Below are 18601 nucleotides of genomic sequence, written 5' to 3' on the forward strand. Positions count from 1 at the left end.
CACTGCAGTGTAGGTGAGCCAGTTATGGCCCATCAGAGAGATAAATACATTCAGGTCTCTGTTCTGCATGTGATTGTGGTGGTGCTTCTCCCAGAGGGGTTTTCACACCTCAGCCAGTTATGTAAGGGAGCAGATTGGCATGATGAAAAGCACTATCCCACCTTGAAGGATCTGCTTCTTATCTCTTCTCTTATTTGGCACGAAACCCAGCTTGTAGCTCCCAACTTGTGCACCTTCTGTTCCCCTGGGCAGTTACTTTGCACATCCTCTGCAAAAACACCTGTTGCTTTTGTAAATGGCTGGTTTTTTTGAGTCATTAACTGATGACATTCCAGTCTCACAGCATTTCTTGTGATTTTCCTTTTACAGTATCTCGTGGAGAAGCAGACAGTGAACTTAGCCTATTCACAGGATAAAAAATATCATTATATATTCTACTTAGGCTACCTATTTATTGTTAGTTTTTATTATCTAGTTTTTATTATCAGAGTAATAAAAATTACAGTTAGCCTAAGAACATTATAATTTTTATCTCTGTCCAGGAAGACTTCATGTATGTTACAGCAGATGTGTATCACCAGTTATGCCATGATAGATCACTGAATAATTTTGTTTACCATACTTCTTTTTCTACAGATGAAAATTTCACATCCATAGCTATGAGGATGGAAATAGAGGTCCTTATGATGGATTTAGACCCTGGCACTTGTGTATATCAAGACTGCAGTATTTCACATTACTGTTTTTCCCTTTGTTGTTGTTGTATGAAGTCTGAGGGCCACAAATGCACAGTACTATATTTGATAGCAAATTCCATATGGAATTACTAGCATCTCATACTGTCATATCATTCAGATAACCATTCTAAATATTTATTCCTAGTTGTTTGGTCTACTTGGTTCCTATTTCTTCTCACTTGTCAGACCTACAATATTTTGTACAAGTGGGGTTTTTTATTGAATTATTTCTTGATTTAATTATTTTGTGGGCTCTTTGCATGGAATTGTGGCAGATGAAGAAATAGAAATGTCCTTAAAGATCACACAGAATAAGTTTTAATAATGGAATTATGACTAGTCTTATTTGTAAGCATGGCTATAATGTTCCCAAGGTTAAAAAACTACCTTTCTTCTCTATCTTTCCTCGTTGTTGGTTTGGGACACTTGATTCTGAAGTTTTTCTGCAATTTGATCTTACTAAAAGTTTCTCAATGTCATATGTCATTAATGTGGGAAGCTGGGTACCAGTCCCATCATTGCTTGTAATTCAGGCTGTAACAGGCAGCAGGAAAGTTTCAGCCACCTCAATTAGGAAAACATGCCCAAGGCATTTGGCTATAGCATAAAAAGAGATGCATCAGGCTCTCCCAAGTGGAAAACTAAATGTGTATATTGTTGAACAAAACCAACTCCTTATTTTGACATTGATATGGTTAACAGAATAAAGAGCCAGTCCCAATGAGGGAAAGGATAAACTGGAAAAGGATGATCTGTGGATTGCAGGTACTGAAGTAACATCTTGAAAATATAAACACTACTCTTTGTTAGCAATTAGCTATTCCCTTATATGTTTCATATTGTAACACTGTGAACTGGGAATTTTCTCCTGAAAGAAAAATGTCCTTACATGAAGTATGAAGTCACAGAGATGATTCTGCTATTGATCAGCCTCTTCACAATAAGAATGCTTGTAAAAGAGGTAATACACTAAAAAAGTAATATTTGTAATTTGTTGAATCTTCAGTCTGTGACATCAAAGTGTTTAATATTACCTCACAATGCTCATGAGATATACTCAATAATCATGTTATAGACTGTAACTCTGAAGCATCTGGAAGATTAAAATAATTTTCCCTTAATAACTTAAATATTTTGAGATCACACACAGATTTCTTGTTTTGGTATGACAGCAAGTGATTACCAGAGCCAAGATTATTCTCAAACTACCTTATTTCCCTTCTCTATTAGCATTTTACCAGATATGTGGCTTGTAGGATAAGGAAGAAGGAGAGACAGGGAAGGGAAATAAGTGCAGGGTGCTTCTATAAATCAACGTAATAAATCAAGGCTAGCTTTATATAATTTTTGGTGTCCACTGGCATCAGCCTACTTTATGAGATTATGTTTTATGAATGTCTATTTTACAGATGGGAAACCTAAAATAAAAAGTGATTTAGCAAAACTCATAGAACGGATATATTTGCAGAGCTGGGAAAAGGAACTGAATCTCCCAACCCCACAAGACAGGAATAACTTATTAAATGAGCTGGCATTCACCCTGTTTCACTTGGCAGTGTAGTACAGCTCAGAGGGAATGGTGTTCTTTCCATTAGGAATGCTTTGATGATGACACTGTAAAAGAAGAATGAAAAGGAATGCTGGACTTGAAGCATTCCTTAAGGTATAAGATTGCCTGTTTGAACTGTGAGTTGGAAAAAAAGTCCTAGAAAAAAATAGCAATAGAGGTAGTATCTCAACAATAGCTCCTGAGGAAAGTTAATTTGGAATGTTGATGAAGAAAGTACAGGGTTAAGGGATAAATGCTGAACAGCTGTGTCAGAAACACCAGGGAAAAGATTGGAAGGACTGTGAAGGCAGCATGAGAAGAAACTCAGGCTTGCAGAAGCTTAAGTGTGAACTTAATTTTCACCTGTAAAGATCATCCTGTCTGTCTTCCATTACGCTGCTAGCCAGGCAATGAATTTTTAATCTCCTTGTTACAATTGCAGGTTTATTACAAATTACATGTTTTGTGACTGTGCATCACTTTGAATAGGGTAGAATTTTTTGCTTCACAGATGTAGCAATGTGAGAAAAATAGAACTGAACTTGTGAGATAGACAAAGTATCTTCTGATTTATGGGGCTTCGATATGGAAACAGGATCCTAAATTGAACTGCAGAAATTGTTCCAGTGGCTAGGGTGGTGTAGTTTGATGAAATTGTTTTCATTAGGTAGTCAGTTTGAAGAAAGATATGTTTGTCTCACATAAAATACCTCTGTATGCCACATATTTCCTTTGGGATGGACCTTAGCATTTTGATCTAGAGATATCAGACCAGTACTTCTCCTATTGAAATAGATTTTCCCCATTCAGTAAAATATTACATGTCTGACAAGTATAGGTTGAAGTGGTCTGGGAAAATATCAGTGTGGTTATGATGAAGGTAGGAAGACTTTGAATTGAGTCCATATACTTCTCGGTAAGAAGAGATTTAAAACTATGCCTATAGTTATCTGCAGTTCTCTCAGATTTGGAATAACTGATAATTTTATTGTTATGAACTAGGCTCAAAAAAAAAGCCTCATCTAATTTTATTAACGGGAATTTCACTGTAAGAGATAGAATTGAGAATTGGTTAACTATAAACAAAACTCAAACTGTTTTCATAAAGGCCAATAACAAAGGGAATAAGTTAAAGGGAAGGAAAATTGAAGCAATGAATCTTAATGATTAAAAGGAAACCTAGATCCGTGTCAAGAGAAGGAAGATATTCAAAGCAAAAAGAAAAAGAAGGAAGGCAGGAATTTGACCATGGGGGAAGTGGGTGGGCAGGCATTGTTGCTCTGTTAGAACATTCTCTGTTTAAAATAATTTTTGAGTTCTTGAGAAACTGATTGGTCTTCTGCTATTCTTGGTCTGGAAATGTTGCGAGTTTCAGGAAACTGCAATGTGTACATCTGAAATCTTTGTAAATTGCCTCCCAAACACAGCATTCATCTGTTAATTGCTATGAAAAGTAGTTTATGTATTTTGATTCAGCTACTATAAAAGAAGAAGATGATAAAATTATTCTGAAACACTTACAAGAAGACAATGTGGCAGTGATAGCTGTTTAGATCCTCCTTTTCTCACTGCTCTTCTTGTCCTGTCAGCAGTTAAAATCTGGTGCTACTATGTGACCTCAGATAGCACCCTAATTTAATGATTTGTCCATTCCAAGTAGAGACCAACCACAAAATCTAGGTCACTTTTAAAATACAAGGAACAGGAAGAGAGATCATCACTTCATTTACTTTTGGGCTAGTTCTGACAGATATCTCAGATTAAATTGCTATATGTCTCAATCACTTTCAATTGCTTCATTGTCTTGTGAGGAAGACAGCGTAGTATGAGCTATAGATAGAAAAGTTTTGAGTTCTGTATGTGAAGGAATCACTGATTTCAGTCCAAGGAAGGAAGGTTTTATGAGGCCTATCCAACATACATAGGGATTTAAATCATCTTTATCAATGTAGTATCAACGAGGTTTTAAGAAAAATTATTTAAGATAAAATTAATAATAACTGTCTGCTTCATTTATGTTTAAGGCACTGTTTAGGGACAGATTATTGTACTTGGTCAAACAGAAACTTGGCCTCATAATTATTGTGCAGTTGTGCATATCAACTGCATGCTCTGTACCCATGGATAAACAGTTATGACAGCCAAATAATACCATTCTGTATAAATCAGAAATGTGAGCATATACCATAGACCTGGATCCTCTGAGCAGTCTATTATCTGTGTTATTGAGTCAAATTTCATCCCGTTTTTTTCCATGACACTAATGAGGATTACTCTAAAAGATTAGAAGGAGGTATGTTTTAGTAAGTATGATGCAGAGGAAACAGTTAACTTGTATTTGGACTTGCAATGATGAAAATTGCCTTCTCTTAGATTACAGCACTCAGTTTCATATTTGAGATCAAAACCAAAGTTTCATGAAAATTGTAATTTTTAGTTATATATAATTATATGGATAGAAATTACAGTTCTTGCATAATAAGTTTACAAGATGGAAGGATAAAATATACTACTTTTATGGCAATGGAGTTGTTTGAAATTTGTTCATGGAGCTTTAACCTGAGTGTTCCACTGCAGATCTGATAGAAGTTCAGTTGACTGTGAAGTCACTGTGTGTGTTGAACGGAATTAGAAGAGGATGGAATTAACTTACAGCTTGTCTTCTTTTCATGGCAATGAGAATAGTAAATGATGCATAACTGAAACAATTTTAAATTTCACACATTTCATTTTTTCCACTATTCTTAAAATTGCCATATAAAGAACACGTTTTAACTGGGATTTCTGCATTATATTCCAACTGTTTTAGAAAAAAAATTTAAAATAAGGTGTGTCTGACACCAGTTAGTCCAATATATTTTAGCGAGTTCCATAAGGTTATATTTATTGATCTCAGGCCTGCAAAGCTATTGACTACTCTCCCTTTATTAAAAGTCAAGGAAGAAATGGAAAGTTTTGGCAAAGTAAGTACTATAATATTGGGGCAATAGTGGATGATTTATGAAACATGTTCTGCACTCATTGTGGCTGCTCATAATCTACAAACTGACTCAAGTACCAGCAATTTTAGTCACCACTGACTCTATTTTTTTGAATTTTAACTTCTGTGGCATGTACTGAAAGAAAAAAAAAGCAAATCTATTTCTGCATTCCAAACTTACATGTGGAAGAAGGAGTGTTTGGGAAATTTGGAAGATTATCAGGCAAGTGGGATCAACACATAGGACAAGACAGATGCCTGCATGTCTGCCTGCTGAGAGCTTCATCCTCCACTCTATATTGTCTTTCTCTTGGTCTCTTTTCCTCCCCCCATTCAGTGACTGCTGCTGCAGCTCCCTGGGCATTGAGAAACCTTTGATCTAGGTAATTTTTCTCTCCCATTTATAAATGACCTGCAAGATACCTTCATAAGAAAATCCTGATAATGTCACTCACAAGTCATCAGGTGGTGATTAGAAGAGTTTTTAGAGAAGGGCTGAGGCACAGATAAAATGGGCCATTGTGGCCATCCTTTCTGACCTTGTGCTCTAGAATTTGATCTCCAAATATCTATGCATCAAGGTTTACAATGTGCAACCAAGTAAATCTTTCAGAATCTTTAATCCTGAATTTTTGTCCTAAATCATAGAAAGCTTATGACAACTTTAGACAGAATTTGTTGCATCTCAGCCACACACACCCGTCTATTATGAGAATTAATTTTAACAGTAGGAAAGGATTATTATCTAGATGACAAAGTATAGAACCATTTTGTTGTGGTATTAATATTGTTCAACTTTCCTACATGCACATAGGACTTGCAAATATGCTTTATCTTCCTCAGTCACAGTAAGTCTTCCTTCTCTCTCTTTCCCTATGTCTGTCTTCAAATAATTGTTCATTCATGTACCCGTTCATCCCCTTATTTGTTTGGAAGTAGACTGTCAAAAGTGTTATCAGAACATGTGGACACAAGAGGTTGAAAGTGTGAGGACCTAAGATTGATTATGTGGAGGACTAATGAAAATGATAACATTTCACTAGGAAAGTTTTGTGTATTTCCTCTGCAAAGGTAAGCAAGGCTTTCATTGAAATAACTTTATGTAGAAAATGTGTTTCTGTTGGGGCTCCAAAGTTATTGTGTCAAATTTGAAAGCTGAATTCTAATGCTAAAGGGTGGAGGAAGTGTGAATCTCAGTTTGTTCATAATTGTGATGTTGCTACTGAAACTTCCATAGCATTCACATGATGCCCATTTCAGATGCATACTTGGCACTGTGTTTCCATCCCTTTTGCTTGAGTAAGATTTGATCTAACAATTTTTTTTTTTTGTTAACTCTTGTACTGGATGTTGCATATTGCTTGTCTGCTATCAATCCTCAATAGAAAAAGATACATAGATAAAGTGTATATATGAATACTCTCATGTGATTGGATTATCCTTTGCTACAAACTCATATCAAGGAGCACATAACCAACTTCACCTTCAAAATCCCACAACTGCTTTTCTAGTCCTTCCCACTGGTACCTATGCAAATGCTTACCCAAGATTTACTGCATGGCACCTGGAAAAGCCTCAGCTTAACTCCTTGTACAGAACTGCTCCTAAACTTAGTGTAGGAATCTTGTGACTTCAAGAGAACGTGAACCATGAGAAGCTTCTAGTCAAGATGTAACTGTTGCTTAAGGGAATGTTTTTCAACTTCTCTAGAAATTGTCAGGAAGTATGAGGGACATTTTAACAAATTTGTCTTCTCATCTCAAGCTGGTTTTTATAGTGAGTTGACATAAATTGGATTTAAATTGCTGCTCCTTATTAAGTAACAAATAAAATCTTTCTCAAGATCAGGCAAAAAACCGTAAGATAATCACCTGTATGCAGGAATCAGCTCAGCAGCTCACCATTGGTTCCAACCCAGTGCATTTTTAGGATATATCTTTCAAAACTTTTTTCTCTTTTTTTTTTTTTCTGAGCAAAAGAATTGGATGAGCCAATGAAAACAGTCACACCCAGGGGCATTAAAATTTTGCTAAACAGATCAAAACTAGGAGGTAATTTAATTCTGTGCTGTTACTCACATAGTACTTGGCTAGAGCTTATCATAGTTAACTATATCAGCATGCTGATGAATTGCTCTCATTTAAGTAACATCACAGCAGTTAATAGTCCATCTGAAAAGCATAATAATAGTATAGGAATACAACATATAACAAGAGTGATTTGATTGGCCAGGAATGAATATCTGCTACTCAGAGAGTAGAAATTTACTTATAGTGCAATTTTTGAGAAATAGCCCAGCATTAATTACACAAATCAGGTTTTCCCACCAGTCAGTGTACAAAGAAATTAATGTAAATAAAAAATAAGGGTCAGTTTGATGAGTGTTTCAGCAATCGAGTTAAAACAACTCTTTCAGTATAATTATATATAATTAAATTGTTCTAGCCAAAACACATTAAGTGACTCTACACTGAAAGAGAAAAATAAGTGCACTGTTTGTCTGGAACACTTATTGAAAGTGATAGCATGATACCATTAAGAAACTCAACAAGACAATCTACATTCATACATTAAGAGAGGCAGAAGTCTGAACATCTGTTTCCCACTATTGAATTCACAAAAGGGGCTTTGCTGTGCAGGGAATAAGTGAACAAACAACAGTTGGAGAAGGTTATCTCTGACATTTAGCAAAATGTTGAAGTATCACAAAAATGACATAAAGTGAGAATTAAATGTCTGAAATAAAAGTGTGCTAAAAGTTAGCTTGGCAAATGAGGCACAGATAACAAGAACCAACCTCTACCCATCACTCTTTAAAATGTGTAATATGAATGATCAGTTTATGAACAGCATACTTTTTATTCAAGATGTACAAAGTGGCATGAAATGGTTTTGGAAAAATATACAATAAAGAAAGTTCTACAAAATATTTCTTTAGCCAGAAAAAGAAAAAATGTAGTGACAAATGAAAGATGTGTCTATAAGTGTTTAAAAATTCCAGAGATAATAGTCAAACTAAAGAGTTTTATCTTGGATGTGACATTTACTTTTCTTCTTTTCTTTCCATTTCCACAACCACGAGTATTGGAAAGGGAAGCAATAATGAAAGAGCAATGGAACCAAATCAACTCGCTGCCAAGGGCTGTAATACAATACCTCAGCATTTCAAGGGTAAATCAGTGTGAACTGCATTTGCTGTCTCTCTGAAAAAACTGAGTATTAAACTTCCGTTCAGTCAATGCAGACTGCTGAAGGATAGGAAATCGGTGTCAGAGAGAAGGGAAAGAAAAGGGAAAGGAAAGGGAAAGGAAGGGAAAAAGGAAGGGAAAGGAAAAGGAAGAGGGAAAGAAAAGGGAAAGGAAAAGGAAGGGAAAAAGGAAGGGAAAGGAAAGTGTGTAAAAACAAACAAAAACCAACCACACAAAGAAAAATCAAACCTTCCTACCTACCCCAGACAAGGTGAGAGCCCTGCCTGTCTGCTTCCCCCTCCCTGCCACGGTGGGAGCTCTGCCTGTCTACCTTCCTGCCCGCCCCGGCCAAGGTGGGATCCCTGCCTTGCCTGCCTTCCTGCCCGCCCTGGCCAAGGTGGGATCCCTGCCCGGCGCAGCAGCGGGGCTCGTTGCCGGCCGTACGGCGGAGCTCGCCACGCGGGCTCCTTTAAATTGAGGGCGTTTCGTGTGTCTTGCCGGCTGCTCTCGAGTTTAAAGAGAAAGGGGCCGGAGCGAAGCGGGAAGGTGATCTTTGCCCGGCGGTTCTGCAGTGGGGAGTAGGTGCTTTTGTTTCCTTCCTCCCCGCTGTCCCGGCGAGGCTGCGGGGTAGGTCGGGGGCGCCGCACGGCGGGGGCGGCTGCCGCCGCTGTCTGGGGGGGTTTGTGGGGTTTTGGGGTGGATGTTTTTCCTCCCTCTCTCTGACCGTGGGAGTTTGAAAGCATGGCGGAGGCGGAATGAGAGTGTGCGTGGGTGTGTGGCGGAGCTCCACGCGTGGTTCCCCCGGGGCTCAGCGCGGTGAGGCTGCGGGCTGCTGGCGGGCTGCTCTGGGAATCGCGCGGAGGGCCGGGGGCCGCGGCGGGTTCTGCTTGGTCCTGCCCCCGAGGGGCAGACCTGGGAGCAGCGCTTCCAGCACTCATGGCAAAGCCATTAGTTCAGCCTGACTACGGAGGGGCCCCGAGGAGGACAAACGCACCGGACTCCGCGCAGGGTGAGAGCGGGGCGGGTAAGAAGGGACGGGGGGTGGCTCTTACTCACTGTGCGCTCACCCCTGGCCCCAACCTCTGGTTGATCTTTGTGGCTTCTCTAGGCAGCCCTGGGGTGCTGTGCTGATAGTGCGAGAGGAGGAGGGCGGGTTTGTGTGTCCGCAGCGCCCGCGGGAAATGCGAGCATCCCTCCGCATATGCGGCTGCGGCAGCGGCGGGGCGGGAGGCGGCCGAGCTCCGCTCCGCGCCCGGCTCCGCGCCCGGCTCCGCGCCCGGCTCCGCGCCCGGCTCCGCGCCCGGCTCCGCGCCCGGCTCCGCGCCCGGCTCCGCGCCCGGCTCCGCGCCCGGCTCCGCGCCCGGCTCCGCGCCCGGCTCCGCGCCCGGCTCCGCGCCCGGCTCCGCGCCCGGCTCGCCCCTCCGCCGCCCCCAGGGACAGCAGGACGTGCCAAAAGCCGCCCTTGCAGGGCTCTCGGTTTGCTCTTCAGGTTCTAGATTCAAATCTCCGAGGACAGAGTTTCGCGTTTAGGAAGGCTCTGTTTCTTCACTGGCGCTCTGTGTGTAAGGAATGAAGGTTGCTGTCGTTATCTGGGATTGCTATGTGCATCCTGGTGCAGTGGTTTCATCTGAGCCTGCTGTCTCTGCAGTGGTTTCATCTGATCCTGCACGCTCCTAGGGGAGCTCCTGGGACACCAGGATGGATGCATTGCAGCCTCCCCAGTGGAGTTTCAACATACTTCTGACATTACTTGGCAGTGAAAAATGAACGAAGTGTTATTGGTTTTCCATGTACATTCAATTATGTATTTTTTGTTTCGTTGTGAAGTAGATGCTGTGCCAAGTGTAACAGTTTTATGAAGGTTTTGTGATGTGGATTGTGATTTAATAGGAAGTTTCTAAATAGGATATTCATAATTTCATATTGTATGGTGCCATGGGCTGTCTGATTAGGGTTATACCACCCTTGTTGGAACCATGCTCAAACCTATATGAAGGTGGTGAAGTGCTGAAGAGTCAATACTATCCTCAAGTTCTAGCTGCCACTTACTTTATCCTTTATTTGGTCACTTTATTTATTTTACCTGCAGTCTTATTTAAATTGGCACACTTACTATTCACAGTACCTCTTCAACTCCACTTTACACCTCTCAGTTAACACTAATTTCAGGACAGGATTTAGAAATTAACATCATAATTAAAAGCAAAGCTGATGATTGGAAGTCAGCTTGTAGTACTGTCTGCATAGTGTCCTTGCACCAAGAGACACTTGTAATTCTTGTGTGATGTGATATGTCAGTTTAAATACGTATTTCTTTTTCTAACTGGTGGAGGTTGAAACTTCTTTTGTACTAATTTTTAATGGCTATTTTGCTTAGACAAGCAGAAAAACATATAGTAAGAGCCAGGCAAAGAGGAATCAACTTCAAAGGTTTTGGACAGTGTTAGGAATCAGGCTCAGTTTCCAGAAGTTATAACTTTATGAGCAAGTAGATAGTGAATGTTCCTAAAGTTTTGTTTCTGTCTGTGTGAGAAAGACTTTCCGCTTTCCTTTTGGTAAGGGAGACATTATCAAGGCAATCAAATTGTTTCTACTAGGCATAGTCCTGAAAATGTCTAGGTTTCCAATGATTAGAACAGATTTTTAAGTGTAGTTAACTTCGTTCTGGTCTGGCCTCAGACCAAGGGTCATACAGGTATAAAGTATCGATAAGCTGTTGTGCCAGGCTCTCCATCCTCCCCTCACAAAGTGCTGCACACATTTGTAATGTATATTCATAATGCAAAGGACAAAGGCTTCTTGTGATTAAAACTTACTCTATCAGTGTAGATCACATTTTGATGTAAGCCATGAAAAATTCTAATTGATTAATGAGTTTCAGATGGTGGTTCCCCTTCAGTGCCCCTCCCCCTGCTCCTAATGTACAGTATGCTCCAAGTTAATCTGGGAAAACTCCAGAAACCTTGGACTAAATTGGTTGTGGTATGATTTATAAGGATAATAAAATAGCTAGAAAAATTAAATTTTCTTATAAAGATATGCTTGCTGCGTTTGTCAGCTTATGTTTTATCTGCTTGTTTATAGTAGTGAGAGAAGTTAAGATTACATATAAGGTAGGTGTATGATAATGCAGATAAGAATGACCTGTTTCTTACAGAACAGAAAGCTCTGCAAATAGTTCTTGAAGAGGAAATATGCAAGGTAGTAGCAGAATGACTTTAAAAATGATTGTGTTTGTTTTTACCTATGTAAAAGGGCAAAATGAGAGTGATTACTCTCCTGTAGTAAACTGGAAATTGAAGGTGGTAAAGATTGACTAAGTAACATGTAACAGTGAGTGACAAGTCTGGTTTTTTTTCTTACTGCTTCTTTTAGTCCATTTTTAGGATTTCAAGAAAGGGAGCTTTCACAGTTTCATTTGGGAAAGTCATTCCACTGTCTAGCTGATCTCACTCACCATAGGGAACAGTTTCCTGACTTTAAAAAATCAGAAGTTTTTAGTTATTTTTGTGGCTCTCAAAGGAAGGCATTCATATATTTTTTCCCTCTTTCTGCATATATGTGTATACACATACGTATATATATGGGTAAGGGGGTGGAAAAGCAAGAGCAGCCTTTAGTCTGTGAACTGATGTTATTCTCTCTCCAAATCTGAAAAATATGTCAACACTGGGACAGGAAAACTGAAGTTTTAAAATACGAATGTATTTATCCTTGGTTGTGTGATGTCTGTAAAACTGGCTCTTGATGATGTGAAGGTGATTATTGCAATATGGGTCCTAAATTGTGGGCAGCTTCATTTCTGCTTGCACAATTATGCATTTTGTTCTGCAACTTAATCTGTTTATGAACATTGAATCTTACACCTTTTTTGCACTCAGCCTGCTGTTACAGTTAGGGAATGCTCCACACAGTCCACTTAAGCTCTAGTAAAGTTTCAAAAGTTCTGTTCTTTTCCATCTGCTTGAGGTGATTAGAACTAGCAGGGAGATCCAGCAGAGACCCTTGCCAGATACTCATGAGCTCTGTTCTGGCTTTTGATCCTCTGTCTCCTCTCCTTCCAGGTTGGCTGCTTTCCAATAGCATTACCTTCTCCCTAAGACAGCAGGAGATTGTCTGCATTTGTAGCTGATACCCCTCTGTCAAAGCCAATGTACAGTCTAGTGCTCAAGTTCCAGTTCCTTCACAGAAAAACTTGCTGATCTTGTCTAAGTTGCTGTCTGTTTCCTCTATCAGTGACAGTAAAGCAATTGCACAGTTGTGTGTATGATGTTTAGTTTCTTCTACAACTGGTGGTTAATATGCTTCCTCAGTCGTATTATAACAGATCTCGCTGCACAAGCTTCAAGCCTGCATATTTAATCCTGTGAAGATTTATGGAAAAGAGTCTTTGAACCCAGGGTCTGAGGCAGAGTTATGCCAACTTCTGTTCCAGTTCTTCTAGCTTTGTAGAGCAACTAGGCCACTGAACTGGCATCTGTGCAGATCTTCAGTCCTGGATAACCCTGGCTTGGCTGCCAGCTGCACAGAGCACTTGCCTGCCAGGCAGCAGTGCCTGGGTGGCCAAAGCTGATGTCTGTGCACAGTGTCCCTGTCAGGCTGTACAGTGCAAAGGGCACATCGTGTGGGACCTTTGCATCAGAGGTGACTTCATTGATCACTGTAGGGAGTTCTGTTTGCTTTATGATTTTTTTCCCTCCATAGACACTTGTAACCTATTTTTATTCTAACTGAATACAAAGAAAAATGCTTGTTTCACTGGATACTTCTATGTTAATTCTTAAGTCAAGTCATGAAGAGCAAGTGATTCAGCAAGACTTCTTTATTCCTGACCTGCAAAGACTGTATGTAGGAGCAAGCTGAAAGAAATGGTTCAAGACCCTTTCTGTTTGAGAATTAATGCATGTTGTAATTGGGAACCAGGTTGAAGTGGCAGTGAAACTCGTGGTACAAAGAGCACTGCAAAGCCAACAGCTACTCAGAGTAAGCTGTTATTTATATATGCCGGAACTGGATAGGTAATTTGGAGTAAATATAATTAGGTAGCAGGGTGGAGCACATGTATTTTCTTTGTATGTATGTCTATGCATACATGCAAGCTTATATATATGCATTTTTCCTATACAGAATAGTTTTTTCCTCCCTTTTTATATTTGATTGAAGAAAATTATCACGATTTTACAGGTAAGGAGGATGGTTGGAATAGGAAAGGGAATTGAATCTGGGGATCTGCAACTATGCATGCTTCACTGGGCATCCAGTTTTATTTTCTAGATTAAACAGTCCTTGTCTCCTGTGTGTTTTGAGTACAGTGTATCATTCTTGATTCATTTTTTCCTACCTGTTAACCCCAACAAAAGGCAGTAGAGACACAGATGATCATTTGTTTGATTCTCATTGCTTTCACCTGATGATCTGATAACAAACATCAGATAGTGTAAGGTTACACTGCTGGCCAAATACAAGCAGTGAACTGCAATACACAGATAACTGAATGCACTACTGTAAAGCAAAATAAAAACTTCACTGTTCAGTAGGAGCAAGCGGAGAGAAATAGGAGCTTTTAGTGTGTTGAATCTGATACACATTTCTGGGTGTACTGTAAACCATCCCACGCTGAATTCTTCATCTAGACAATAAGGCTAAGAATTTGAGATGCCATCCTCTTATTGAGAAAGGTCGAAAAAAAGGTTGTGCCACATACATATGAACTGTAACACAACAGGATGAAAAGTAGTCAAAGACTGTTCCTTGTCTACATTCTGAATAGTAGGGGGAAGCAGTTGCTTTAAAGCACTTAGAGGTAAGTTTTGAAAATGCTTCTGCATATCACATCAGCCTCAGCAGTTTATAGAGAAGTGTAAGATTCTATAAAATAATTGACATGTTTGTGTTGGCTAGTTTTAAACAGTGTTTATATGATGATTTGATGTTATTGTTAGAAAGTAGTGAGATTAGGAAACCCAATATTTTTTGGCCACTTCGTTCCTACTTTGTCTGCCAAAAGGAAAGGATGAAATAGTTGTTGGAGACAGAGGCTTGCCTCAGCTGTGGTGATGTACCCTTGAAAGCTGCTGTCTACCTCTGATGCAAGTTAGTCCATTCCTCTGACCACATTCCTCACTGATAAATTGTCAACAAACTTTTCTTCAGTTCACTAAAAAAAGAAATATATTAAGACATGTTAAGGTAAAGATTTGAAAGTATCTGAGTGATGAAACAAGGGCCTGGCCTTCACCACAGGAAGAATCTTCAAACAAATCTTGAAGGAGCTCAGGACTCAGTTGCTGTCACCTTCATATAATTATCTCATTTTGGCTTCTTCATGCATCCCAGCTACTATGTGATGAAGTTCTAATATGTATGTACTAGTACAATAAAAGAGGTAGATTAACTTTTTACTGAAATTTGAGTATTCAGTACTGAAGTATTGCGAAGGCTTAAGTTGAATTTAACAGGTTCAGTAGTGATCAGTGTTTGCATGAAGAATAATTCAGAGCTTGAAAGTTTCTGATGCTTGCAGTTTGATAACTGATCATCAGTATCCCCTGTGGAGTTTGTGACAGGAGATACTCTGCTCCTTGAAAGATGAGTTTTAATGTCCAAGGTAGGAATTTTGTGAATTTTACTGCAGTTTAGGACAGTTTTCCAGAAAAGTAGTGGGGAAGTGAAAAATTTGGGTTTTTTTTGAAAATGAAATCAAGGAAAACTTACACAGAGGTAAGGTTGGCTTGTATGTAATCTGCTATATGTTATCTGTAATTCTTCAGGCTCTTCATCAGTATTAACTTTCTCATTCCCCAGTCCTCACTTTCCATGCCCACTTCACCAATTAGTGCATACATTATTTCATTCAGGGCTACTATTTCAAGCAGACCTAGTCCAAGTATAGATACACGTGCATTAATAATTTTCGTCTTCTAGAGACTTTTGTCACCTGTCAGTCTGGCTTTTGTGATCTTTCCAGTTTCTCATTCTGAGAATGTGTCTTATGAAAACTACCTTAACTCAGAATACCCTTCTTCTCTCTCTTTTTTTCTTCATACTACCACAGTCACTAAGAAACTGAAGCACCCTTGCATCCTCCAAAATCTATTTCCCCACTTTTCTTCCCTGAAGGAGTCCCAAAAGTTTCTTGGGACTTTACACAGTCTGATTGCTGAGTTAGGTCAGTATGAAGTATATTTAAAGACAATGCTGTATTTTAGAGGCAAACTGAAATAACATCCCTACTCCCCCAGTTCTCCACTCTGCAGTGCTTCTTCCACAGGCTGATGTGGAAACCCAGACTGCTTCCATGTAGCTGTTAAAGAAGCCTTCCTTCTGTTTTGTCTTGTCTTAAATGTAGCTTTGAGACCATAGAATTACTTCAGCCCCACCAGTGTCAGCAGCCTGTATTGTATCTGGCTGACTGTCAGGCATATCATAATGTTGGTGATTAATTAGCCCCAGGTTCCCATAGGGAACTTCATATGCATGGTTTTGGAAGTGATGAAGTAGGGTGAAAGAAAAGGGTATTGCCCACTGTTTGCTTCTTGGCACAATCCAGCTCAGTGTATGTGCCAGTTTTTACCCTTCTAGCAGGGTAGGGTGTCATGATTCATATTGCTCTGTGCATCCGTGAAATATCAGATAACAATAAGTTTAGGTTGGAAGGGACCTCCAAGTGTCATCCAGTCTAACCCCCTCCACAAAGCATGTATGAACTGTGAAATTACTCCCAGTGAAGAGGTGCAGGGTCTAACTGGTTCCTTTAGTAAAGTAGTTCTGCTTTTCCCGTTGTATTTTCCCAATTTGTAAGTAAAGAGAAACAAATTGCAGGATTTTCCTAAATTTTAGATACACTCAGGAATAAGAACTCTTTTTTTAATCTTTCTTTCTTTGTTTTTTGTTTTTTAATTACATTTTACCACTGTCATTGCAGAGGTAATTCAGGAGAACAAACTAATTTCAGTTCTGACTCTCCTCACTGTATCAGTGGAGGTTATAGACTCCAGAAAGTGGTCAAAGTTATTTGCTGTTTCTGGAAAGCAAGTAGGTGGTAGATACTTGATCTTTCCCATAATCTTTGAACAACTGGTGTCAGTTACCTGTCTTGCCTCTGTTTCTATCCAAAATGAAGCAGTGATTTTAAAGACTAATTCATGTGGTTCTGAGTATCTTAGAGAAAATTTAAATATACTGTCATTGAAATTCCTAAGCTGTTGGTAGCTTCTAGTCTGAATCAGTCTATTTTGAGAGTGACATTCCAGATTGATTTTGGCAGAGCTAACAGTCCAAGTCCTCTCTCTCCTCTCCCTTGCAGCCTGGCGTAAATGAACAGGTATGATTTGAATTTAATTAACCAGGAAGCCATAAATCCAAACTGACATTTTTATAAAGTCAGTTTCACAATAGAGCTGTGCATAAGTTATGTACTTTAGTCTGCTTTAAACTCTTTTGCTTTCAAAGAAACTTTGATACATAAGGGTTTTTTCTTTTTTTGTTAGAAAATGTGAAATATACGCATAATGCAGAAATGTGTGTTTATACAAGAGAATAAATCTATAAATATTTTTTCTTCTCCTCAACTGAAAAAAATTGTCTAATTTCAGTAAGAAGTATGTTTGTAGTGAAAGCTGTGCCTAATTCAAGGGCAAGCTAAACTTCAGGAGTGAGGTACTGTCAACAAGAGCTTTTGCAGATCTTTTTGCAAACATGGAATTTAGTTACAGAGTATGATAAAAAAAAAAAAGATTAAGAAAACAATTCAGTCATTGGTGTTTGCAACCATGTGTTAGGTCCACAACTGTTTGTCTGATTTCTTAGACTCATAATTGCTGTTGTAATTTTTGAATCATAGAGTGGTTCTATTGGGAAGAGACCTTAGAGACACCTCATTCCAACCCCTTCCCTTCCATGGCAGAGACACTTCCACTGGACCAGGCTGCTCAAAGACCTGTCCAACCTGGCCTTGAACACTTCCAGACATGGGAGTTATATTCTGGATGGGATTATTTTCTACAACTCTAAAAAAAAATGGAGCGCGTGAAACTTTATTTGATATAATGAAGACCTTTATTTTTATTTTTTTTCTTTTTGTGTAATTAAACAGGTACGAGGAGCAGATAAGCAATGTGCACTGCCCTGAGCCCCAAGGCACGTGGGCCTGGCCTCTCTGACATGCATCAGTACAGCCAGTGGCTCGCCAGCAGACACGAGGCCAACCTGCTGCCAATGAAAGAGGATTTGGCCCTGTGGCTCACAAACCTCCTGGGTAAGGTGCAGTAAGGTGGAATGCAGATCTGGGCAGTATGAGAGCTCCTTATGCTGTCAGCTGGGAATTCACATTTCTATGCACTTCAGAAATAAAGATATGGTTATGTAGCTACTGACTTATAGCAGAAATATTAGCAAGGTCAGGAAAGCTGATGAGTAATTTGCCTCCACTGTATTTCTGTGAGTAGCATAACTGAGCGTTATACATTCCCTGTTTAGTTTTCTTTCCAATTTCCTCTTTTTTTTTTTTTTTTTTTTTTTTTTGCATCTATTTTCTGTACTTATACCATTAAACTGAACGATGCTAATTACTGCCTTCACCTATGTCTTCCATTTTTATTGATAGATCTGCTACAGAGTATGGTGTACTGACTGTCTTGAATAGAAGGAGCTATTAAATAGTTATTCTCTCACCAAGCAGTCGAGTAATTGCTAAGTGCTGCCCAAGGCAATGCATGCTAGGACTTGTGATAGCCTGAGCATGGAGGGGTTTGACCTGGCATAGATGGGGCCTGGGGATTTACTGATTGCAGCTGAGCGTCTTGGTGTGTGAAGACAAGGCTTGTTGCTGTCAGAAGATGATGTAAACCAAAACTGAGGAAAAAAAAAAAAATCAGGTACATTTAAAAAAGAGCAAATGAGATCGTCCCTGGCAGGAAGGAAAGATACAGTACCTTGAGATGTACAAATTGTTCAAGGTGGAATTTAGAAACGATGAGCTAGGAAATAGTTATGTTGTTTGCTGAGAACACTCAGGGGAAAATGGCTTTGGTGTGATCTCTGTAAATACAGAGGATACTACCAAAGAAATAGAGCACTTACACAATACCTCACCCTAAGAGAGACATGTCAGTAATTCCTCTCATTAAATATAGAGAAGAAAAATATT

General features: G+C 39.4%; 1 protein-coding gene across 3 annotated transcripts in view; it reads left to right on the top strand.

The window, feature by feature from the left end:
• Positions 1–8959: 8959 nt before the first annotated feature.
• GAS2 (growth arrest specific 2) overlaps positions 8960–18601 on the top strand; it is a 67329-nt gene continuing 57687 nt past the window's right edge. Inside the window, exons 1-2 of one of the 3 annotated variants that reach the window (XM_088175599.1) lie at positions 8960–9032; positions 17549–17710. In XM_088175599.1, coding sequence (XP_088031725.1) covers positions 17569–17710 — 142 coding nt within the window. In that variant the 5' untranslated portion in view covers positions 8960–9032; positions 17549–17568. Of the gene's footprint in view, positions 9082–9323; positions 9464–17548; positions 17711–18601 lie in introns of those variants that run through there. The other 2 variants (XM_088175601.1, XM_088175600.1) reach the window with 2 other exon arrangements.

The sequence above is a fragment of the Sturnus vulgaris genome, chromosome 18 (genome assembly GCF_052056855.1).
Source record: "Sturnus vulgaris isolate bStuVul1 chromosome 18, bStuVul1.hap1, whole genome shotgun sequence".
Taxonomy (NCBI): domain Eukaryota; kingdom Metazoa; phylum Chordata; class Aves; order Passeriformes; family Sturnidae; genus Sturnus; species Sturnus vulgaris.